Source organism: Schistocerca cancellata, chromosome 1 (genome assembly GCF_023864275.1).
Source record: "Schistocerca cancellata isolate TAMUIC-IGC-003103 chromosome 1, iqSchCanc2.1, whole genome shotgun sequence".
Lineage (NCBI taxonomy): Eukaryota > Metazoa > Arthropoda > Insecta > Orthoptera > Acrididae > Schistocerca > Schistocerca cancellata.
Window position 1 is genome coordinate 550,893,383 of NC_064626.1, and position 26,481 is coordinate 550,919,863.

A 26,481-nucleotide genomic window follows, 5' to 3' on the forward strand; every position below is an offset into this window, starting at 1 on the left:
AAATAGAAATGTATTTGTTTTTCTTTTTTTCCTTTAAATGCTGCTTCTTCAATGTAACAAACAACGTAAAAGTAATAAATATTACAAAATTAACGAAAAATTATTTCGGATGCTAATATACTGAGATCGGTATATACACTCCTGGAAGTTGAAATAAGAACACCGTGAATTCATTGTCCCAGGAAGGGGAAACTTTATTGACACATTCCTGGGGTCAGATACATCACATGATCACACTGACAGAACCACAGGCACATAGACACAGGCAACAGAGTATGCACAATGTCGGCACTAGTACAGTGTATATCCACCTTTCGCAGCAATGCAGGCTGCTATTCTCCCATGGAGACGATCGTAGAGATGCTGGATGTAGTCCTGTGGAACGGCTTGCCATGTCATTTCCACCTGGCGCCTCAGTTGGACCAGCGTTCGTGCTGGACGTGCAGACCGCGTGAGACGACGCTTCATCCAGTCCCAAACATGCTCAATGGGGGACAGATCCGGAGATCTTGCTGGCCAGGGTAGTTGAATTACACCTTCTAGAGCACGTTGGGTGGCACGGGATACATGCGGACGTGCATTGTCCTGTTGGAACAGCAAGTTCCCTTGCCGGTCTAGGAATGGTAGAACGATGGGTTCGATGACGGTTTGGATGTACCGTGCACTATTCAGTGTCCCCTCGACGATCACCAGTGGTGTACGACCAGTGTAGGAGATCGCTCCCCACACCATGATGCCGGGTGTTGGCCCTGTGTGCCTCGGTCGTATGCAGTCCTGATTGTGGCGCTCACCTGCACGGCGCCAAACACGCATACGACCATCATTGGCACCAAGGCAGAAGCGACTCTCATCGCTGAAGACGACACTTCTCCATTCGTCGCTCCATTCACGCCTGTCGCGACACCACTGGAGGCGGGCTGCACGATGTTGGGGCGTGAGCGGAAGACGGCCTAACGGTGTGCGGGACCGTAGCCCAGCTTCATGGAGACGGTTGCGAATGGTCCTCGCCGATACCCCAGGAGCAACAGTGTCCCTAATTTGCTGGGAAGTGGCGGTGCGGTCCCCTACGGCACTGCGTAGGATCCTACAGTCTTGGCGTGCATCGGTGCTTCGCTGCGGTCCGGTCCCAGGTCGACGGGCACGTGCACCTTCCGCCGACCACTGGCGACAACATCGATGTACTGTGGAGACCTCACGCCCCACGTGTTGTGCAATTCGGCGGTACGTCCACCCGGCCTCCCGCATGCCCACTATACGCCCTCGCTCAAAGTCCGTCAGCTGCACATACGGTTCACGTCCACGCTGTCGCGGCATGCTACCAGTGTTAAAGACTGCGATGGAGCTCCGTATGCCACGGCAAACTGGCTGACACTGACGGCGGCGGTGCACAAATGCTGTGCAGCTAGCGCCATTCGACGGCCAACACCGCGGTTCCTGGTGTGTCCGCTGTGCCGTGCGTGTGATCATTGCTTGTACAGCCCTCTCGCAGTGTCCGGAGCAAGTATGGTGGGTCTGACACACCGGTGTCAATGTGTTCTTTTTTCCATTTCCAGGAGTGTATTCAGCTAAAAATTTAGTGGAAAAACGCTTCTTTGAATCTGGGAAACGCTAAACGTGATATCTCCTCCACTCACAGCCTCAGTCCCCCCCCCCCCCCCCCCCCCCCCACAGTACCTCCGCCATTAAAGGATCGGGTTTCTTTATTTTACAATCTCAAATCTCTGCTTACCACAGACGAAAACAGTTAAGTGGCTGACAAGCTGTATGTTAACAATGCCCCGTCCCCCATACAAAAAAATATGTGTCAAACTACGATCATTGGCATCGCCGTCTCAAGTGCTATATTAGAAAATTGTTTTGTTTAAACGCAATTTTAGTGGTAAAAACAACTTTAAATTACACTGTATTGTTGCCTGTGAGACTCCCAAGAGGTAAACTCCGTTCTCGGAAAGGATTTTCTTCATTCATGTAAACAGGCAACTTTCCTTGCAGATATTTGAGAATTGTGGCTTGTGTGTATTTGTAGACTCTAGGTGAGTGTAATGGTTGTGTGTGTAGTGTGGTGTGGTGTTACGTTTTGTGTTACATGATGATGAGTGAAGGGAGATGGGTAATTCAAGGTGCTGGCACATAGCCTATCCCTCTCGAAGAGCACCAAAGGGGCAGCTGAGGAGAGGGGGAATTTCATCTGCGACATTATTGCAAACACTAGTGATCATGAACTGTACACTACTACCTCCCCTCCCCTCCCCAGGCAAGTACTGGCAGTGAAACTTTCAGTCATCACCAAGATTTGAACTGGCTAATCTGAGAGTCGTATGCCACCACCCAACAAGTGTTAGTGGTCTTGGCTAAATAGGTGGTATTTTGGTGGTGAAATGTGCGTATGCTTGTGAAAGGGCCAGGCTCAATTAAAAATCTCTCTTGTTGCCCAACCCACTCCCATGAGTGCCAGCAATGAAATCGCTGGGGGTGGAGGTTGGGGTGGAGAGGGACTAGGGATTGCAACTAGCAAGTTCTGTTAACCCCTGGACTTGGTACCTGGAGCAGACTGCACCCTAGTAGGCTCTTTTTCTGGAGCTGTGGCAATGAGAACACCATCACTGACAGTGTAACAGGTGATGTAGTCTGTACACATTACTATCCATGTAACATATCCTAATTTATCTTAGTGAGATACTGCTGTAGTGGGGAAACAGAGTAATTGCAGGCTTAATTGATGCTAGGTACACTATGAGTAACGAAAGTACCTGCTCCATCATTGGCTTTCCCTGCTGTGGCATGTGTAATGTGTGAAAGATAAGTAGACCTAGCCAATGATAACTACTTTGAGTATAAAAGGTCTTCACAAATCCCAGATGACCTGATGTGTCTTCACAAATCCCAGATGACCTGATGTAGTATCATCATGAAAATACTTCAGTTTGGCTAGCTGTTGTCCCTAGAATGATGAGCAAGCATTTTTGTTCCATTGAGTTGAAAGTTCGTTTTATACAATGGTCTGACTATTAATTTAAATTCTCCTTTGACAGTTTTTTTTTCATTCTTGAAGACCTCTGTGAGCTTTACTAATCTTGGACCTTCCCTTTGTTCAGCTGCATAGTTAGTGCAACAATGACTGAGAAACCATCAGCTCTGTAATAGTCCTCCAATCTATTCTACAAAAGGCTGTTGGAAACCTTGTGTATGTGCCTATTTTTGTTTTCCTCAAGCCTGTCTTGCTAGTTGTCCTGATAGATCCTTCAAAATTGTTAGCCAGCAAAAATGAGGACAAGTCACAACAGTGAATCATCTCCCATATAAATTAGGGTTGGAACCTACTAATTGCCCAAACATCTACTAGCCACTCTCAATCAGTTGTGTCATTCTTCTTGGATTTTAAGAGTATTTTAAGATATCATTATTTCATGTCTCTCAAGCACTACAGCTGCGCTGTCCATAACCAATAGCATCTGGATATAGCTATGTCTCAGCATTCTAGTCAAAAAGAGCCAAGACCGTTGAAGATATTAGTGCTTTCTTAAGGATATGGAAGGATCTTTCCTGCTCCTTGATCAAATAAAATATGTTGTCTCCCTGCAACAGTTCTTGTACTGCTAGTATCTTGCAACTGAAATTCTTTGTGAAATGCGTGAAATAGGAGAGCACCCCAAAGAGGTTCCCCCCATGTCACGAATATCGGAAATCTATTGTGGCTCTCACTTTTTCTGGATTACGACAGAACCAGTTTTTGTCATGTAGATGCATAATTTTTTTTATATCATGGATGATGAAGTAGCATATTCTCAGACTGAGGAAAAGACCTCTTGTCATGACACTGCTGGATGTCTGATGTACTTCTGACTCTCCATTGCTCTTTTACTTGTTTTTACCTTCACAATTCAGACTATAGTAATAGTGTGTCATAGATATGTTAGACTCATCATTAACTTCTATACATTGAAGAATGTTAGATAAGCTAGCCTTTGACAATGTTGACATTGCCTTTTCACATTCAACTTAGTAAAGAAGCATTGTTGTTACGAGCACTTTACGTAATTTCCTCCACTGACAGGTATTGAGTCCTGAGTTAAGAAAAATGGGATCTGTGCCAATGTTACACTTCAGTAACTACACTGAAGAGCCAAAGAAACTGGTACACCTGCCTAATGTCATGTAGGGTCCCGGCAAGCAAGCAGAAGTGTTGCATGACGACGTGGCATGGATGCGACTAGTGTCTGAAGTAGTGCTGGAGGGAATTGACACCGTGAATTCTGCAGGGCTGTCCATGATTCTGTGAGACTATGACACAGTGAATATTTCTTCTGGACAGCATTTTGCAAGGCATCCCAGATATGCTTAATAATGTTAATGTCTGGAGTTTTGGAGGCCAACAGAAGTGCTTAAACTCAGAAGCGTGTTCCTGAATCCACTCTGTAGCAATCCAAGACATGTGGAATGTTGCATTGTCCTGCTGGAATTGCCCAAGTCTGTTGGAATGCACAATGGACACGAACGGATGCAGCTGATCAGACAGAATACTTACGTATGTGTCACCTGTCAGAGTTGCATCTAGACATATCATCAGTCCCATATCACTCCAGCTGCACACACCGCACACTGCTACAGAGCCTCCACCAACTTGAACAGTCCCCTTCTGACATGCAGGGTCCATGGTCCATGGATTCACAAGGTTGTCTCCATACCCATACAAGTCCTTCTGCTTGATACAATTTGAAATGAGACTTGTCTGACCAGGCAACATGTTTCCAGTCATCAGTAGTCCAATTTCGGTGTTGACGGGCCAAGGCAAGGTATAAAGCTTTGTGTCGTGCAGTCATCAAGGGTACATGAGAGGACCTATGGCTTCAAAAGCCCTTGATTGTTGACGTTTCATTGAATGGTTCACACGTTGACACTTGCTGATGACCCAGCATTGAAATTTGCAGCAATTTGTGGAAGGGTTGCCTTCTATCAAGTTGAATGATCTCTTTAGTCATCATTGGTACCATTCTCGCAGGATATTTTTCAGGCTGCAGCAATGTTGGAGATTTGATGCTTTACCGGATTCCTGATATTAATAACACCACGTTCAAACTCACTCAAATCTTGATGATCTGCCATTGTAGCAGCAGTAACCAATCTTAACAACTGCGGTAACAAATTTTAACAACTGCGCCAGACACTTGTTGTCTTATATAGGAGTTACCAACCACAGCGCTGTATTCTGCCTGTGTACATATATCTGTATTTGAATATGCAATCCCATACCATTTTATTTGGTACTTCAGTGTTTTATCCATTTATACTTTCAGTATGACTTTGAATTTTATAATATACATTTAACATGTATGTAGAGGCTAATTCAGCCTAATTATTTACTAATTTTGAATTATCTTGCTGCTTTTTTATTTGGTTCTTCAGGCTGGTTCAAAAGTTTACTGCCAAAGTCTGCACTCACGGTGGAAGAAGAAGCATGGAATGCTTATCCTTATACTAAAACCCGATATACATGTCCCTTTGTTGAAAAGTTTTTTCTGGAAATAGAAACCTACTATTTTCCTGATAATGGCCACCAGGAAAATGTGTTCAAACTATCAGGAAGCGACCTGCGGAACAGGATCGTTGGTGAGTTAGCTCCAGTCTAGTGCTTTGTAAGAGATAATATATATCAGAAAATATTGTATTCTCTCAAATAACTGTATCACTTTGGAAAAGGTTATCATGCATGAAATGTTTCAGACTTGATTGATGTTGTCAAGGATCAGCTATATGGAGCTGACTATGTCCGGGATGAGGACCCAAAAATGTATGTTTCTCAAAAAACTGGCAGGGGTCCTCTCACAGAGACGTGGCTCGAAGATTACTGGAATGAGTGTCGGGTAATTTATGAATTTAATCTCCAAGTTTTGTGTAGAATATATTTATGCTAATTTAGTGAAGGAAATCATAGTAAAAATTTGTTGTCTAGGGAAAGCAAATGCCTTTACCAAATGGAAAGTCCCTCATGTGCGCCTATAAACTCTGTAGGGTTGAATTCCGCTACTGGGGTATGCAGACAAAGCTGGAAAAGTTTATACATGATGTTGGTAAGTACGATTGCAGCACCCAGCAGTACTTAGAAATATTTAATGAAATATTTGCCTGTCACTAAAGTGATTTAGGTGTTATGAGAGTGTGCTTAAATACAAACGTAATGTGCCCGCTCATGTACTGTGGTTCCTATTGAGTGAAAAACACATGACGTTGTTTTCATTTTGTTATTGCTGTGACACTTAAAAGAATAGTGGGATAGGCACTGTTGTCATTTTGAACAGAGCAGTGATATTCTTACAGAGATCATTCTTTATTTTTTTTTCTTTTTTTTTTTTTAAAAAAAAGTTCAGAGACAATTTGAAGAGTAATAGAGCCAATCAAACTTTGTCATAATGCAGACATGAAGTTTCTTCTTTAAGAGATAAAAAAAGGAACAGAAGTGATAAAAATTAAATGAGTTCATGCAACAGCAGGTCATCTACACAGAAAGTCCAAGGTTAGGTGTTACCTTGATCTGTGCCATCAGACCAGTGACATTAATATTACAGAGATAGTAGCAGAAATGAAATACGATGTAACTGACAACATGAAAATGGTAGAAAAATAAAAACAGAAAAACTATCAGGATGTTAAAAGTAATACAGACTTTCAGGGGCGTATGTTAAGCTCATACCCATAAGAACTAAACAAAAAATTATAAACAAAACACATGAATGACATCTACAACGGAAATGAGAACAAACTTATCAGGCTGCATCTATACTATGTCTCACATTGTTCACTAAGGAAATTCTGTCTTGGAAGTAACACTTTTTCTTAGTTTTGATCTGAACCTCTTCTGTCAAGATCTGTACTGGAGCTCTGACTAATTTGGCAATGTGCTGGCATCATCAGCTGAATTCCGGTTTAACATCTGTATGTGAAAGTGTTAAGCTGTGAAGTGTTCATCAGTGTGCTGTGTGTGCTGGACAATTAAATTTCCAACAAAACTGATTGCATTTCAGCACAACCCTCACTGGCACACACGGCAAATAAACCTAATCACTGATCAGATTAATGTAATGTACATGTAACTCGAATGCTCATGAAGTTCAAGCATTCTGCTGAAATGCATCATGCTAATTAATTATTAATAGAAAGTGCTTGAAGCAGTAGAAATTTTTTCATTAACTAGACCCTTTGATATTTACTTGTTAAGCTGCTTCTACTATCAGTATGGTTACACAGATATTTATTGTCTACCTTAAATGCTATACAAATTATATTTATTAACAACAGAGTTGTAGTTAACCTTCAAAACTGTTGTACAGAATATATTCTATGTTATTAGCTTGCTATGTATGTTACATTCCTAAAGCACTGCGGAAGACCATGTTGCGAGCTCATAGACAGGCATGGGCTTGGCAGGATGAATGGCACGGCCTGACCATGGATGACATCCGGCAAATTGAGCGACAGACTCAGGAAGCCCTCAAGAGGAAAATGGGTGCAGCAGAAAATGAATCTCAAGACTCGGGGGATGAAGGTGATGGACAGTATACAAATTCGAATGGTGGTGGAAGTGGTGTGTCTACGCCTCAGGATTCGTCTGTAGCTAAGACAATCCAAGCAACACTAGGAAGCATCGAAAAACCTGAGCAAGATATGCCTAGCCCTCCAGTTGTCAAGAAATCTGAAGCAATGCCATCCCTGAGTTCCAAAGGTTCAGATGGGGAACCAAGCTCTGACAGTTCACCCACTGACTTAAATTTAAGGTATGTTCATTTATTCTTCCCTTCTTCAGTTAATTTGAGAGAAAACTGAGGGAATATTATGTGATTGCTGCATGTGTGCAAAGGACATGATATGGCTTCTGGTTTATCTTTTTATACTTCTTAAGATTGTTGGAGGAAATTTGCAACAGCTGCCCCCCCCCCCCCTCCCAATACACACACTTCTTAATTTGTGATACTAGTCACAAGGAGAGGGTAAAAATTTTGTCCAGACAAAGATTAAGAACCAAATTTCCTGCTTTTTGTGAGCAGTCATTTTAACTATTAGCCTATCTGAGCACATTTCCACTCCTGACTCCAAATTTCATTTATGTTGGTTTTACAGTGAATGTGAAAGTTTGACCTGGGTGTGGAGGTGTGCTTAAGATGACTGCTCACAAAAAAAAGGTGGTGTGGGTTCAAATCCCAGTCTGGGTCAAATTTTCTTTAGTCATGGTATGCTAAATGCCATACTGTCTTCATTGATTTCATGCCCATTTACTCTACTTGTTTTACGTCAGTGAAGTAAATGAAATTGAACTGTAACTGTATTATATTATTATGATGCTTTGTGAAAAATTGCATAATAATTCTTTACAATCTTTTATTAGCAGATAACGTAAAAAAATAAAATAAGAGCATAAATAAGGTTTACACGCAGAATTTCCTTAAGAAATGCAGCTTATAGGTAAGCTGCTCTAAAACACTTAAAAGTTAAGGAACTGCACAAGCTTTCAGAGCCAGTGGCACTTCTGGTAATAAAACTGAAGGGGAAGGAAGAACTGTGAGTCCATAAGGCAAAGATGTCATCAGTGTATCTAAAACAAACCAGGGGATGAAGGCTTATGGATCCCAAGAAAAACCCCTCCAAGCAACCCATGAAAAAGTAGGCATAGAAGAAGATATTCTGGTTCTCATGGCCATTGCAGTCCTACAGCCTCGTTATTACAGGCAAATTTATTTATTCAGAATCGGTCACTACAGCAATACACCACCATTTTCACCTCAGCCTTCTCTGGATGTAGTTACTCCACCAGTGTAGTTCAAAAGATTTGCAACTAGAATATAATTTCATAGGCTTTTGCCAGAATAATGATTAAATAAAATTTTCTGTTGCCATTTAGAGGTATGGTGGGATGGTTGTACCTTAAGAATGTCATTACTCAAGTCAGCAATACCAAGCAATGAAGATATTTCTCAAATGCGTAGTGTACTAAATCAATTTCAGCTTGCAAACTTGGCCTCTGTAGCTTTCACATACTCACAGCAATAAGTTTAAAAAATTTAGAAAACTAAGGTTACTACTCTCTTTTTATGTCATTATTCTTAGTTACACGGCATCTCTGATGAGTATTAAAAGTTTAAAATTATAAATGTATCTGTCATATTTTTATAGTCTTTATAATTTGTAGCAAACAGTTTATATACAATGAATAAATTTTAGGTGTATCTCTCTTAATATGACAAACCAAAAAACATTAGCACATGTGATGTATGGTGTTACAGGCAAAGGTTGAGACCAATAAAATTGAATTACCAGCAATCAACATTTTGTAACACTCTTTCACGTAGTGAGGACTGGCTTACATTGAGATATCAAATCTGAGAAACATTTCAGGTGTCTCTGATGTATTATCTGCCACGCTTTGGTTACAGTCCACATTCTCTTTGCCAGAGAGGAAAGAGGGGTAGTTGAGGAAAGGGTAGTAAAGAGGAGCACGTCACCCAGAATGCAAAGTGAAAGGTATCCACCCTCTGAAAGAAGCTAACTGTTCCAAAATCTAGTTACAGTTCTATCTAGTTTCAAATGTGTGTTCAGCGGTACTTGGAGTTTTATCACCATGTTCCAGAGATAATTTGAATGATCCATTAATCTAAATGGTTTGGAGTGACTCGGTTTACAGAATATGTATATGTGATTAGTGTTAACGTCAATTAATTTATTATTTTTTAATTATATTCATGCAATTACACTTATAAACCAAGTATTTTCTTCTCTCTCTCTCTCTCTCTCTCTCTCTCTCTCTCTCTCTCTCTATATATATATATATATATATATATATATATATATATATATATATAAAAACAAAGATGATGTGACTTACCAAATGAAAGTGCTGGCAGGTCGACAGACACACAAGTCGACAGACTATTATAACTATATATATATATATATATATATATATATATATATATATATATATAAAATAGAGGGAAACATTCCACGTGGGTAAAATATATTTAAAAAGAAAGATGATGAGACTTACCAAACAAAAGCGCTGGCAGGTCGATAGACACACAAACATACACACAAAAAATTCTAGCTTTCGCAACCAACGGTTGCCTCGTCAGGAAAGAGGGAAGGAGAGGGAAAGACAAAAGGATTTGGGTTTTAAGGGAGAGGGTAAGGAGTCATTCCAATCCCGGGAGCGGAAAGACTTACCTTAGGGGGAAAAAAGGACAGGTATACACTCGCGCGCGCACACACACACATATCCATCCGCATATACACAGACACAAGCAGACATTTGTAAAGGCAAAGAGTTTGGGCAGAGATGTCAGTCGGGACGGAAGTACAGAGGCAAAGATGCTGTTGAAAGACAGGTGAGGTATGAGCGGCGGCAGATTGAAGTTAGAAATTAGCGGAGATTGAGGCCTGGCGGATAGCGAGAAGAGAGGATACGCTGAAGGGCAAGTTCCCATCTCCGGAGTTCTGACAGGTTGGTGTTAGTGGGAAGTATCCAGATAACCCGGACGGTGTAACACTGTGCCAAGATGTGCTGGCCGTGCACCAAGGCATGTTTAGCCACAGGGTGATCCTCATTACCAACAAACACTGTCTGCCTGTGTCCATTCATGCGAATGGACAGTTTGTTGCTGGTCATTCCCACATAGAACGCTTCACAGTGTAGGCAGGTCAGTTGGTAAATCACGTGGGTGCTTTCACACGTGGCTCTGCCTTTGATCGTGTACACCTTCCGGGACACTCACCACAGCAGTCCTTGAGCCACTTACCAAACAAAAGCGCTGGCAGGTCGATAGACACACAAACAAACACAAACATACACACAAAAAATTCTACCTTTCGCAACCAACGGTTGCCTCATCAGGAAAGAGGGAAAGAAAACTGGTAAAATATATATATATATATATATATTTTACCAGTTTTCAAATAACAATTCTTCCACAGAATGGGAATAGTTGTCCAGGAGAAATGATTTTAGGTTAGATTTAAAAATTTGCTTTGCTACATGTCGGGCAATTTATGTTTCTGGCCAAATGATCTAAAATTTTTTGTTGCTGCATATAGAACTTCTTTCCAAGCCACTGACAGTTTCAGTAATGGGTGATAAAGGTAATTTTTTCCTCTAGTATTATAGTATTGTGACAGATTATTTATGGCAAATTTCATTAGTAAATATATATTTTGTGATGGTGCAGTTAAAATGAACTCCTTGGAGAGGAATCTACATGACAACTTGGTGAACACCACATTATTCTTACTGCTCGCTTTTGTCCAGTGAATACATCCTCCTATGTGATGAGTTACCCCAGAAAATTATTCCACAATGTATTATTGATGGGAAATACACAAAATATGTCAGGAGTTGATTTATTTGTTTCCAAGACTAGCGATTATATGAAGAGCAAAAGCAGCTGAACATAATTGTTCCAGCAGCTCTGTTATATTCTTCTTCCAGTTTAAGTTTTCATCAGAGTGTACGTACAAAACTTTTTAACCTTCTATCTAGTTTACTAACGCCTGTTCATGTTCTACATAAATACTTTTCATAGAGCCATTTAATGTTCTTTGAAAAACCTCATTAACAATCTTTTCTATTGCTTTTCCTCTAATGAGATTTTTTTATAATACTTGTATCGTCAGTGAAAAATACCAATGCTCCTTGATGAATGTTAAGTGGAAGATCATTCACGTACACTGATCAATCAGAACAATATGACCACCAACCTACTATTGATATAAACCCATCCAGTTGATAGCAGTGTCACCTGATGAGGAATGACTGCTAGTCAGATACATGCATGATGCATCCGTGAGTATGCTGTTCATGTGTAGAATGGGGAAGGCATGTGATCTATTTGAGTTTGACCACGGGCAGATTCTGATGGCCCAGTGGATCGGCATGAGCATTTTGGAAACTGCACGGCTTGCTGAGAGTTCAAGGAGAGCTGTGGCTCAAGGACTGCTGTGGTGAGTGTCTTCAACACATGGTGAAACCACACCCAGACATCATGGGGTTAGGCAGCCACCCCTCATTATAGATGTCATACATCGTAGGCTGGGCACACTGGTAAAACAGGACAGGTGGCAAACTGTGGTGGAACTAGCATCAGACATTACTCCTGGATGGAGTAAAAGTGTGTGTAATGGGCCTTTGCAGCCAGTGACCAATTCATGTACCAATTTTAATACCATGATATTAACAACTACGACTGAAATGGGCGCATGACCATCAGCACTGGACATTGGTGCAGTGTCAGTGTGTTGCATGGGCTCGTGAATCCCAATACCATCTTCACCATGCTGATTGGAGGACGCGAATTTGTCATCTTCCAAACTTCCAGGGGAACAGTTTCTTGAAACCTGTACTGCAGATAGGAGACAAGTTGATGGTGGCTTCATTATGCTCTGGGTAACATTCATGTGGGCATATACACAAAATTATGCTAGTCTCTAATCCTTTATGTTTAGCTTTTCAATCCCTGAGGTTACACATGCTGTTCAGATGGGCACAGAACATCTCTGACTGCAGTTTCTTCCACATATCCTGGATATACAGGAAGCTCATCTGCCTTGTTTTTATCACCCCATTAAAGACCTGATGAAACAAACTACTTTTACTTCTCTGGAAACTGTTACGTGGTCCTACGTGAAGGTTCCTTTCTGTTCTGATTTCTTTAAAGACTGTCTCCCTACAACCTGTCTTGAACAAAAAAAAAAAAAAAGCCCTTTTGATTCCAGTAATCACAGAGATATTATCTCGTGTTCTTGTAGCTTCCCTTTCACTGTCTGAAAGATGCTCTGCTAATCTGTCTTTTTCCCTTCTTATTCCGATGCAGGCCATGTATCCCCATATAAACACTGGAGCAGCAGGTGCAGCACAGATATGAGACTTTGTTTCAGACGAAAGCAATCTGCTAAGTTCTTAGTTTATACAGCTGACAGCTGTATTAAGTGAGGATGGTAATGGCACTGCAGAATCTTCACAAACCCCATACGAGTGTGTGTTGTTGCTGTTGGTACTATACTCTAAACTTTGGAAGGAAAATCAGCATTGGCCGTATTTTGCCGACAATAAAATAACAAAATATGGCCAATGCTGATTTTCCTTCCAATTCTATCCACTATTTGGTCATGGTGCACACAACATGCCACGAAGTCGCCAATCAATACTCTAAGCTGTTAGCCAGGCTGTTTCCTGTTTCCTGTTCCTCCTACTATAAGTACATGATTTGCATCAAAATCTTTGCACAAAGCCCCATATTCTCTGTCACCTGGTTAAGCTTGGCACTCAGTTTCATGATGCTTGTAACGTGCTATTCTACACCTAGCTTTCCATGTAGTATTTAGCATACACATCTTCTATGACTGCTACCTAGCAGAAAGATTCTTTTCTTTGTACTTGACTTTTCTGCTAGCTTAGCCTTAAAGTTGCTCCTGTGAGTGTGCTGCACTCTACTTTTCTCAAAAACAGGTTGAGTCTCATCCCCTGTTTCAGGTAACAAGTCAAACTGATTGCTAACCAGTATTCAAAATGTGATTCTGAGGTTTTCTCTTTTTGTGTATTGCTTGTTACATTCTTGCTATTCCCATTGTTTCTTTCCCCTTTCAACCTATTTAATTCAAAATGCATCATTTCTGATTTTGCTTGAAGGGCACAAATCTATCTTCTCTGCTCTATGATTCTCTTAGCTCGATCACATAATCTATGTCTCCATGGGAGAGCCTCATCTGATACTTGACTGGTCTCCCCACTACAACGACCCCATAGAAACACCATTCCATGATCCTGGCATGTTACTCCCATATTACACCATGGCAACATCCAACTTTGCCACACAAGACACTGCTTTTTACAGTAAACTAAAAAACACACTCTTAAACTGCAATAAAGTAAACAGTAACTGTGAGAACCACACTGAGCACATTTTTTAGATTGCAGAAGACACTAAACAAATAAAATAGTATAATATTTTTAACAACAATATGAAACAGATAGGAAATAATGAAAAGTGTTCTACTATATTTTGAAATAACATGTAGTGTTTCACTCTCCTGGTGCTGATGCCAAAGCATTCAGTGTCTACAACTGACTGCTGAGACTGCAAACTTCATGTTTTTTCTCAAATGAGTTTACCTTTTGAAATGACATGTAATGAATATCTTTGGAACTCAGAGTTGCTCTTTAGGCTAACTGCATATAGCAGTGACACACTTCCAGTTGTTATTCTCCCAGTCCTGGACTCCCTCATTGTTACTGAAAATTATTGGCAGTAGCACTACTTAAAAACCAGTTCAGTGAAGAAAGCTGATGTAGACCCACATTATCCAGCCAGGTCGAAGGTGTCCAGCCTTTTTTATGACATGTAGATGCTGTACAATATCTTTGCTGATGTGTAGGAGTGTAGAGTGTAAGATATTACAACTCTTGTCATATTGCTGCTATCTTCTTTGCAGCTTTTTATATGGTTGCCTTATAGATTGTATCCCACATCTTCTCATCACTCATACACAATCTGTGGTTTCTATCATATACTTAGTGTTAATGATTGAAATGACTACAAGGTACTCTTGTATTGTTTGATGGTTTCCATTAATGAAGTAGGTTTTTAAAGAAATGTTCACGTTTATCTCCGGTGGGATGCACAAGATAACTAATTTCCCAAAGGTTGTGTGCATGCCAAGGCTTCAATCTTGGGTAAGAAATGTAGAAGCTAAGATCCACCCCCAAGTTAAACTGAAGCTCCTAGGGTGTGATAGTGGTGGCGGATGGTGTCCATTCTCATAAATTGCAGAGTAAACTCATAAGTCCCTGATTCATATAAAGTTCGGTGTTGGAAGGAGCCTGAGACCCATGTCATGTTTTTATACATAGACAATAGCTTTTAGATCAGATGTCCATGCATTGCCAGGTGATTGGTTGCTGAAATGATGGGGAGCAACAGGACTGACAATGAAACTCATATCTGACATTGCAGTTAGCATTACTGTTTACTCAGTAGACTCTGACTGCTGTCTAGCTTCACCATCTGAATTTTTGTAAAATTTGTGAACAACTGGAGAAAATTGAAAAACATGGAATTTTGGGAATATAGGTTTCTGTCTAGTGATACTTGTGACAGCTATGTACAAGGTGTGATATAAAAGTAATGCGAATTTTTGTTTTTCCTAAAGTATCTTTATTTATCTATCAACATCAACTTTGTCCCTTTCAAAGAAATCCTGCTCAGTTATAATACACTTGTGCCAGTGCTTTCTCCAATCTTGAAAGCACTACTCATACTCCCCTTTTGTTGTGGGATTCAGCTCCTTCAGTGACTCTGTTTCTATCTCAAGTGTGAATAGTGGCAAAATTAAATCCTTTAATGGCTTTCTTCAGCCTCGGGAATAGAAAGAAGTTGCGGGGGGCCATGTCCAGCAAATACAGTAGCTGGGGCAACATAATGGTTTTATTTTGTTGGGAAAAAAATGAACAAACATTGAAATGTGAGTGGTAGCATTATTGTGATCCAATTTCCATGAGTGATTGCCACAATTCTGGTCATTCCTCTGGACAGCTTCAAGCAAACAGTGTATAACTTCCAGGTAGCATTATTTATTGACCATACAACCATAAGGCAGGAACTCGTGATGCACTATCCCATTGTAATTGAAGAAAACAGTGAGAAGAACATTCACATGTGACCGAACTTGCCAAAAATTTTTTTTTTTTTTTTGTCTTGGCTCTTCAGGCAGTTTCCATTGGGATGATTTGGTCTTTGGTTTGGTGTCATAGCTGTATACCCATGTTCTGTCACCTGTTATAACCTTCTTTAGAAGAAGTTCTGGATCATAGTTGAGTTTGTTCAACAATTCCTGAGCTGTGTCTACGTGACATTGTTTATGGTCGTAATTCAACAATTTCGGAACAAACTTTGCTGCCACACGTTTAATGACCAAAAAATCCCAACAGAATTGCTTGGCATGAGCTATAAGATATACCAACTTCATCAGCAACCTCTCTGATAATTATTCGGTGATTTTTTGGTACCACATTCCTTACTTCTTACATATTGTAATTGATGCGCTAAGGCGTCCAGGGTGGTCTTCATCTTAAACATCTTCTCAACCCTCTTTGGACCATTTATACCACTTATAAACTCATCCTATAAAAATTTGTGAATTTTAGAATTACCCTAACTACATGTTAGTATAAGGAGCAGTCAAATAAAAACTGAACAGCCGACATAATACACAGTCTGCAAGACAGGTGGCACCACTGTTGTTACATTTCAATACTGTCACCTTTGTGATAGGGAAAAGGCATAGTGCCACATCACAGGTTCATGCATGTGGGTTGTTTGCAGACCCATTTAGTGTGCTTATCCAGCTGTTCACAAGGAGGCAAGCAAAGGAGAGGTTTGATTTTTTTCTGTTGATTTAGAGTGCTGGAGTACATGAAATACATTGTCACATGTGTTCTGTGTATGGTGAACATTGAATGTCCCTGCCGTGTGTCGTAGTGGCAGAGATGATTTCGGGAAAGGCACACATCACTGCAAGACGATCCACACCCAGGATAAACCCATCGAGCTGTTATTCGTGATGTGGTTGGGTGGACTGATGGTCTTATCTGGGGAGGCTGATGAATCACGGAGGATGAAATTCATGTTCAGGTTGACATTATCCATAGCTCCATCGAAGCCATCATCAAAGACCACTTGCATTACTACAAAATTTGTGTGAAGTGGGTGCCACATCACCTGACAAAGGATGGACAGAATGATGTCAAGTCTGAGTCATTTGCTTCTGTGCCTCAAGGAAGGGAATGTGTTTCTATCCATATCACCACAAGGGACAAAACATGGTGCCACCAGTTTGAGCGTGAGGGCTTGGCAACCTTAAGAGAGACATGCATGGACATTGATATCTGATAGACGAGGAAGTGCAAAGTGGGTGTAATTGTGGATCCATCAGTGACCAATCGCATCCCATGAAACAGGAACTGTTCATCTCCCAGTGGGATAAATGTCTTAACATGTACGTTGATTACTTCTGAATGAACCATTCCATGGTCCCATTGTGACAGGTGTTTGGTTTTCATTTGATGCCCCTCATACGTATGATGTCTAGGTACTGCGAATAGTGCAAACACAGTCAATAATTTGAAGACCTTATCGATGCAGAAGTGAAATTATTTTTCCAATACATTACTAGCACAAAATTTAATAGATTATCCCAACCACAAGATCGCCAGAGCACCAATTTCTTTATAGATTATGACAACACATCTTCCGTGAACTCCCCATGGCCCATTTATATCAATGACTGCAAATGTGTGGATTAAGCCCAATGATAAATGAAATGCACTTGAGTCAGAGCATGCTGGCAGGTAGTTACATACAAATTTCTACTGCGTTGGTCTGATGTGAGTCTTGTTCACTTATCAGTCCTAGTCGAGTAACATTACTTTCAAACTCGAACAACAATTTTTTTACACGTTATTGCATGTATAGAAGTAGGTATTAGCAATAAATATAATATTGGTGTATTGGTTTTCTTTTGTGTATGCTTATTTTTGCCTCACAACATTTTTGAGCCTCAATAAGTGCATTTCAGTTTACATATAAAAGAAAATGAATTCAAAATGTGCATTAGGACATCTGTGTGTGAAGCAAAAGCAAGATCTTACATGCTGATTTCTCAAAAATTGTAAAAAGGTTTGGTGCTATATAAAATCAGTTAATGAAACAAAATCATTTGTCCAAATGTTCATCAGCCTTGGTGGTACCAAAGTGGAAGAAAAATCAAGACCGAAATACAAAAGTCTACCTTTTGAAACTGTTTCACCAGAAGTAAGTGAATACAGAACTGGAAAAACAAGCTGAAATTGTTTGATAGAGGAATGTTTACAGGACATGATGATGTGCCCATGAGATTATGTTTGGAGTATGCTGACCAATTTTCTAGCATCAGTTTAACATAGCTCCCTGCCAAGTGACTAGAAAAATGTACAGGTCATTATCTACAAAAAGAATACTTAAAAAAGACACACACAAAACTGTACATGCATACCACAGATGTTGATTTCTTATGAAATTATGTAATATATTGTGTTCACATAAGATAACTTTTCTGTAGACTGAACGAGTCCTGTGTACAAATTGGCACGGTTAGCTCAGGCACCAGTTGTTTGAAACTCAGCTTGATCTGACATTCATGAGATACTGAGGACAGTAGGTAGCAGAGCTCATGTTGATGCTGTGTGTCTTGATTTCTAGAAAGCCTTTGATATAGTTCCACATTGTCACCTTGTAAGAAAAACATATTGATGCAGAACTTATATGAGCAGATACTAATTTGAATTGAAGACTTCCTAGCAGACATGTTAAACTTAATGGAGAAGTATCATAAGATGTCTGGTGTACCTTAAGGTACTACGATAGGAGCACTACTGTTGACATTACATAAAAGGTGTCTCACAATTCATGTTACACACTTCTAGAGATTGTGGAGGGGACTTAATAAATCAAGTTTACATAGGAACCCATGTCCGTAAATCCAGTGATGCAACAGTGTGTCAAAGAAACAGGTCTGGCACCTGTACATTTATGTATATACAGGGTGATTCTGTTATGATGTTACAGACTTTGTAGGATGCTGGAGAAGGTTAGGGTCCCTGTACAGGAAATGAATGAGTCAGTACTGGAAATGAAGGAGTCGAAAGTTATAAGCAAAAACCATTCTGATACCTCTGACAGTGGACTGAAAGTTGCCTATCCTACAATCTTAGCAACAACAGTACCAGTATATGTATTCCAGTGTGAGAGATATGAGAAGAGTTACGGTTTATAGCTTCTGACTTGTGTGTTTCTGGTATGGGAAAACCTTACCTCAAACTGATACATTTATCCTTTTCCGTCATCCTAGAAAGTCTGTAACATCATCCCATGCCCTTTATATACATACATTTACAGGTGCCAGCACCTCTATAGTGTCATTGGATGAATGTTTCTGGACATGGGTTCCTGTGTAAAACTTGATGTGTTAGGTCCCCTCTACAGCTTCTAGGAGTGTGTAATGTGAATTGTGAAACAGTGACCTATCTTATAACATCTGTAACCATATGATGCTGTTCACAGACGATGCAGTTGTCAACAGAGAGGTGACATTGTCAGAACTTGTTATGAAATACAGAGAGACTTGGAGATGATCAGTGCCTTGTTGAAAGATTGGTAACTGACTATAAATGTAAATAAAGTTAATGTAATACATGTAAATAAATGAGAAGTTCTGATACTGTTTGACTATGTGATTGACAGTCAGTCATTTGAATCAGTTACAGGTGCCAAGTATCTAGAATCTTCTGTCTGAAATGATTTAAGACAGAAGGGAGCACAAAACTTTATCTGTGGAGAATGCAGATGCCACACTCAGATTTGCTGGAAGATTCCTGAGGAAGTGTAGTGCACATGGAAACTTGTTAACTTGCAGAACTCTTGTTCTACCAGTTCTTGAGTACTGTTGATTAGCCTGGGACCCTTTCCAGGTTTGATTGATGAAAGAGATAGTAAAGATTCAAAGTATAGAGGTGTGATTCAACTCAGACTTGTTTAGCTAGTAAAAGGTTTCAGATAAATGTTCATAAAAGTGCTCTGGTAAATGTTGCAAGTGGGGCAGTGTAGATAGCAGTGAGCCATTTTCATAAAATTCTGGGAGCCCACATTCCAAACTGAGTCAAAAAACATACTACATCTTACATCATACATCTCACTTAATGACCACAACACTAAAAAGAAATTTGGGCCTGGAATATGAAAAGAAAAGAGGTGGGGGGGAGGGGGGGGGGGATGAGACTTGCATAGTACACTACACACTGTATGATGATTTGTATTGCTACATGTACTAGTGGAAAGTGAAAGGTTCATAAACTGACAGTGAAAGACAGCTGAAAAATGTGCTTATCTTGCAACTTAGACCTGTTTTAAGTAATTGTATGTTGTCTAACATTTTTCCAGGTAATTGTTTCTACTAGTGAAGTGTGGTAATGAGAAGTATGCAGATATACTGATCTATGACTGTCATAACCTTTCACTGGGCTCAAACACAATAAAATGTTCTAATGTGCCAAATCAACTTCATAAGGAAAACACTCCAATATTTTATGCTCTGTATACATGTTGCACATAGCCTGATCACATTTTGTAGATATGATGAAAACTGATTTGCCCCCTTTTTCTGTGTAGGCTTCTTCTCAATGCTTTTTTTTATCCAATTTGTCTAAAAGACTTCTGGAGTATTTTCTGTTATTGCTGTACTCTGTATGTGAATCAGTGAGAAAAATCCTTTTTCACCCAAGAAACTATGGCCATAATATTTCTGGTATATGAAATAAACTACGCCTTTTTTTATGCGGGACAGCTAACTTACAACCACAACTGTATTTATGGTTGTATTTCTGGCATGAAGAGATAGGCCTACACAATGTGCACATTAAGAAATTGGCTCATAGATTCAGTTGCATAGTTTGGTGGTCCTAACATCATTAAAAACATTATTTTCTCTTCGACTTTTTGACAGCACTGCACAAATGTGACAACAATTCTGAAGAAACCTTTACCATAGATTGTTGTTCACGCAAAATGTGCCATACTGTTTCTTTTGATGTGCCGTGGGTGTTATTTGTTTCAAATGCCATCATAATAGGAATAAAATGTAGTTCATATTGACACCACATGTAGGCCAAGCAAAGAAATTCCCACCAAGCTGTGATTCAGCTTTGTGGAAGGATCATTTCACTAGACTTCGTTGCACTGCTATACTACTGCCTTGTCTTCAGAAACTGTGTTGCAGCTCAGTTTCATTCCATAGTTTGGAGAAAATTCTGCTCCCTTTTTCTGACCAGCTCACAGTCCCTTTGCAGGTTAAGGTTGGTTTATACAGTAGTTACCAGTCACACGTTCAAGAAAATGTTGATTTGTGTCCATAGGACACAACCAAAAATCAAATTTCCTGTACTTCCCTGATCATGAAAATGGTAACTGAGTCTAGAAAGCACAAGTTAGATAACTTCATAAGTTAGGTCATATAAGAAGATATTTTTCTTGTTAATAAAAAAGATTTTAGATAGCTGATATACTCATAATTAAACATTGTTTACTAAGAGAAATGTTGTTTATGTTAAAACTTCATGCTATTCTTTACAGTTTCTGATTTCTTCCTATTCCCATATTTAAAAGCAAATTTTTAGTGACAAAATATTATTCACTCTGATGGAAAATAAAATGTGGTAGCTGAGAGCACTTTCAAATTAAAGAATTTTTTTGAACCGTTGAATGTTGTGTAAAGTGTTAACTGAAGGAGGGAAATACATCAAATCATAGAAGTGTGAGAAGTATTTGGTTTCTGACAGATTTTATGATCTTTGTAACTCACAAACATAATTAGTCTCTGTTCCATAACAAGCTTGGACGTCTGATCATGAGGTTTGTAAGTAGTTCCATGAAGAACTTAATTGGCTGCTTTAAATACAAAAATCATAGTGTCTGTGACGCTGTAGAAGACACCTCAATTGAGTGTAAAAGACTTGTCTTTTAAAAGTGATTTTGATGTTGTAGGATTGAAGATTCTTCACCAAGGGATGCTGAGGGAAGACATACACTCTGGTCTCGTAGCAACTCAAAAGCTGCGTTGCACTCTCCGGGTTCTGCCTCCAGCAAAAGCTTCAACTTGCAGGTGGCTAATTGGCGTATGGAGAGCATTGTCCGGGACTCTGACTCTGGCAGTGAGGAGGAATTTTTTGACTGCCAAGGTATGTATTTCACTGCTTATACGTTGTTGTGGATGTGCCAGTCTTGTGAGGCTTTTATTTATTTGTATTTTAATGACATTGACTGAGCTCATGCAATGTATGTTTTGACTGATGTGCTTTTTGTAGGTAACAGTTAGATCTGCATTTTTCTACACACAGAAGAAATTGTTAGAAAGAGTGTGTGTTTGTGTTTGTGTTTGTGTGTGTGTGTGTGTGTGTGTGTGTGTTTTGATAATATGTCAGTACTCATTAAACTCCAAAAATCATAATGTGGCTGGTACAGTGTCTTCTGTGGGATTGGCATTAAGAAGTTCCTTATTCTGTAAAGGGAAATAAAAAGGAAAAGAAAGAAATTAAGTGCATTGTTTGGAAAAGTAAAACAATGGTTCTTACAGTAATAGAGCTGTCAAAATTTGTATGCTACACAGTTTCCTTGTCCTGCAGCACCAGATCTCTCTGTACATTTTTTTTCTTTTCTTCTATAAAAATTCTTGATAACCATCATATTTTACCATAAACATGGGCCATGTTGTGATTTCTGGAGGGCATACTGTTACTTGGAAGCTTTGATGTTCAGTTTGTTGTTTATTTCAGATTTATGTTACTTTTTTTAACTATGTGTCAATGAGTGTAGCTTTGTGAAACCTGATGATGTTTAGTCCATTGTGAAGTTCAGTTGTCTGCAAGAGAGAAAGCATTTGTCAATTCTTTTATGTAGTCAGTTTCCATTATGCATTTTGTTTTGCATATGATCTTTAGGTGTGTTGTATATTATTTTCTTGTTTGTGTGAAGATTACACTATTTATTTAATCTTGACCATCTTATTTGTTGCTACATGACATTATCTCTTAACAGCTTTGCATAAGGAGCCACAAGCCATAATGTAACATTATAGTAATTGGTTATTTGTAGTACAAGTTAACATGCAGTAAAATTAATCTATTTTAAGAATTGAATCTCTAGGCATGCAATGTATTTTACATTTGGCAAGTAGGTAGAGTGTTTACATGTGGTCCCATTCAGTACTCCACATAAATCTGTCTCGGAAACAATAGCTAGACGTTAGCTTTGAAGTAAAACTGTGTGCGATACCTTTCTTCTTCATATCTATTGATCCCTACACATGGAATTTACAAAGCCTTTAATGATGCTTCATTCTGGGCTTCATAATTTTTTTTTTTTTTTTTTTTTTTTTCCCCCACTTTGTGTGCCCTTCTGCCTTGTCCAGACGTCCTCATTAATTTATCACTACATTGTGTAACAGACTTCTGTAAAATTTCTCTCCATTTCCATTGCTTCCAAACTTAATATTTACTAATGTGAATTTCAGAAACTCTTGCAATAATTACAAGTTAATATTTGATTCTTGCTGGGTTTTTGCTCCCAGTAACAAGTAACATATGCCACACCATCACTGGTGCTCTGCACTTCAAATGAGATCAGCCTCTGTATTTGTGGGATCAGTTACTAGACCATACAGTGTTCGGTACTGGACAGAGGTCATACTCTCATAACTGTGCCAGATAAAACCTTTCCGTTGTGCCAAATGGGTATGGAAATCTGTTATTCCATAAAGTGCACCATTATTCTGGTGATAATATTATTTCCATTTCCTTAAAATTTTGGGTTAATGTAAAATTTTTACACTGCCTTACTGGATGCAGTAACTTCACATTACAGCCTCTGTTAAATGCATGTGTACATTCCTGAAATGGATACTTGTTTGCATTTTGTCTGAAGGCCATTCTCCTGTAGCCATGTTCACAGCATTTTCAACAATAGTTTCCTAAAAATGGTTCTTTTAAAATAGGTGCTATGTTTGCATGCAGATAAACCAAGTAATGGGAAAGAAAGTACTGCCTCTTTACTACCATTGAGTTTTGGTACCAGCAATAATTGAGCCACTGAGCATGCTGTAATACTCTATAATGTCATTTGGCAAAATAATATTATGCAGTGATTTATTGGAGTAGTGAACTGTGTAGCCTTAAAACATCTCCCTGACTCTACTGAATGAAAGTGGTATTGGTGACTGGTCTAATGCACATTATGGTAGCCACAAGGAAGATGACACCAAACTATGAAAGCTTCGGCATACATGAATTATTGATTTATGAATGTGTGTCCAGTTATTCTCAGTCACTTGGAATGAATCAGAGGCAAATGAAATCAAATTTTAAATTATTTTGTGGACAATATATGAACCATAAATGGCATCAGTAAATCTCACTCTAAAGTTCTAATAGTGATAAGAGGTCTGGTCTATTGTCATACTTAAAAAAAAAATCAGTTCTAAACTTTCTTGAAATTTTCAACAATTTAAGACTGTTAGAAGCGATGCAGGGGAACCCATAATTGCTCTTAGAAATTATTTGGTCATTGGTAGAGCCCCAGCAGGATACGGTGGTCAATGCACAGTGACTAGTTTTCATCCAGGGTGCTGGATTTGTCCAGAAGGGGAGGGTGACAGTGGTTGCCATTTTTTGGCTGGTTGACGATAATGGAATCGAGGCACATGGCCTGCAATCTTTCTCAAATGATTTTACAGAAACTATTCAATAAAAAAAATTATTTTTGCTTTACTTATAGCTTTATACATCAGGTTGATGATGATGTGCCCTTCATTTCATTAATGGTCACAGTTATTGTGATATTTACATTGAAGTAAGACACTGTGCGAAATTCTAAAAGGTTTGTGATGAAAAGTAGTGGTCTCTCTGATTTTGCATTTGGTGCATATTACTTAATATTTTGCTATGTGTGAAATTTAGCAAACACACTGAATTTTTATTAGGCCTGGGTGGAGGTCTCTGTCTGTCACCAATCTTGAGAAAATTGATCTGACATAACATACTCATTTGGGATGGCACTGAGCCAGAGTGGAATATCCACAGCATTCCTCACATTTCATAAATGGTTTGATATAACAAAATGAGATTTTGGCAGATGACAGCATGCAAAGGGGAGAGGATTTTTCCATATCCTTATTATGCAAAACTTCATTATCTGTCATGTTATTCTACTAACTGCACACTTTTTCGATGAATTGGAACAACACAAGTGAAGACATTACACATTTATTTTGTATTGAGGATGTAATTTTTCATAAGATCCTGACCTTACTTTTCCTCACTTTCTCACTTAATAAACCGTTGTTTCAGAATCCTCTTGCAATTGCGTCTGCACAACATGTTAGTGAGGTGAGACTGTGTAAACTCTGCTGTATTTTGGCAAAAGAAGCAAATTGTAACTTGGCAACCAGAGAAATGTGTAGGTTTTACTCAAAATTCGCCACTCATGATGCTTCTCTGAAAGCTATGAGTTGTGAACAAGCCAGACGAAAATAAATCTCTGCATTTGTGGTGAAATTCTTTGTAGTTACTAACCAAAGCAGAGGTGACAGTAGATCTTTTTGAGTGGCTACCATGCAAATGTGGGCATGGAAGGGCCTCACTTAATATCTTCAAAAAATGTGAGCATAGGCTTCAGTTTTAGAATGACACTTCCCCTCCAGCACTTGGTATTTACAGTATGGCACCTGCCCGTAACCACCAACACTATTGCTCTCCGCAGGCATGCCGTGCCATGCCATCTGCACAATCACTGGCCATGGTATTCTGCACGGATTCCAGCCACAGAGTAGAAACTTGTGTGTTTATAAAGCAGTTTCTTTTAAATTGGCATATTCCATTAATCCTATTCCTGTTATTGCTTCATTGAAACTGCCATCTACTCTTCACTGAGTACATTATCCCATTTGATATACTCTTTTCTTTTTATCTTCTTCTTACCTGCAATATAATATAGGTATATACGTATTAGAAAAAGAAATGGCATTTTTTAGATGATGTTTAATATTAAAATTTAAAAGGAGTAAAATGATTGCTTATCAAAATTTCACTAGAAACAATTTTAGAGCCATAGAAGTTTCCCATCTGCTTAAAATCAGTGGTCGAAAGCATATGCCTTGTTAGTATTGTGTTGGGAAGGCATGAGTGTGCAGCATACAGCCTGTAAGCATCAGATTAATTACATTTTCTTTGTTAATTTGAAAGCTTTCCATATAAATTTGTAGGTGAGGATGTATTGCGCAATTGATAGTTTACATATTGGGCCACATGAAACAAGATTTTCTCCCCATGTATCAAATGTTCCAACAACGTATGGAAATGCAGCCGGGTGATATTTTCAACTGCTGATATTTCAACAGGTGAACACACAGTCATTTTCATGGCATCACCTGGCTGCATTCATGTATTAAGTGGTGATAGTGTGGTACTCTTGGCTCTTTTCTGTATGAGTAGAATGTTTACTGACGCCATTTATTCTATTTTTCATATTAATTAACACATCCATTCACATGACAGCCTAAAGTTGCTGTCACGTGGAGCAAGCTTTGTCATAAGTTTGCATAGTGGCATGTATGGCTGCTGGCCAGTAGGTACTGGGGACAGCTAGTCCACGCGCACAAAAACAGTTTAGCAGCAAGTTGGTAGCAAAGTGTTTAAAGTACAGATATTTGTTGTAATAATTAGGGATTTTCTTAGACTATATGCATAAGTCTTCCTATATGCAAAAATTAAAGTGATATTTTCTTTTGCTCCCCTATGAAGCCACTTGTCATATTTAAAAGACACTGTAGTTCCAACTGAGTATCTTTCTGTCATAGCCATGCATGTGG

At 39.2% G+C, this 26,481-nt stretch overlaps 1 protein-coding gene across 5 annotated transcripts in view; it reads left to right on the forward strand.

The window, feature by feature from the left end:
* The window catches only part of LOC126180278 (protein retinal degeneration B), a 589,076-nt gene that overhangs the window by 361,276 nt on the left and 201,319 nt on the right, over positions 1-26,481 (forward strand). For all 5 annotated transcript variants that reach the window (XM_049924680.1, XM_049924684.1, XM_049924682.1 and 2 more), the window contains 5 exons: positions 5,404-5,607; positions 5,722-5,861; positions 5,951-6,068; positions 7,373-7,769; positions 21,606-21,799. In XM_049924680.1, the coding sequence (XP_049780637.1) occupies positions 5,404-5,607; positions 5,722-5,861; positions 5,951-6,068; positions 7,373-7,769; positions 21,606-21,799 (1,053 nt within the window). The remainder of the gene's footprint in view (positions 1-5,403; positions 5,608-5,721; positions 5,862-5,950; positions 6,069-7,372; positions 7,770-21,605; positions 21,800-26,481) is intronic.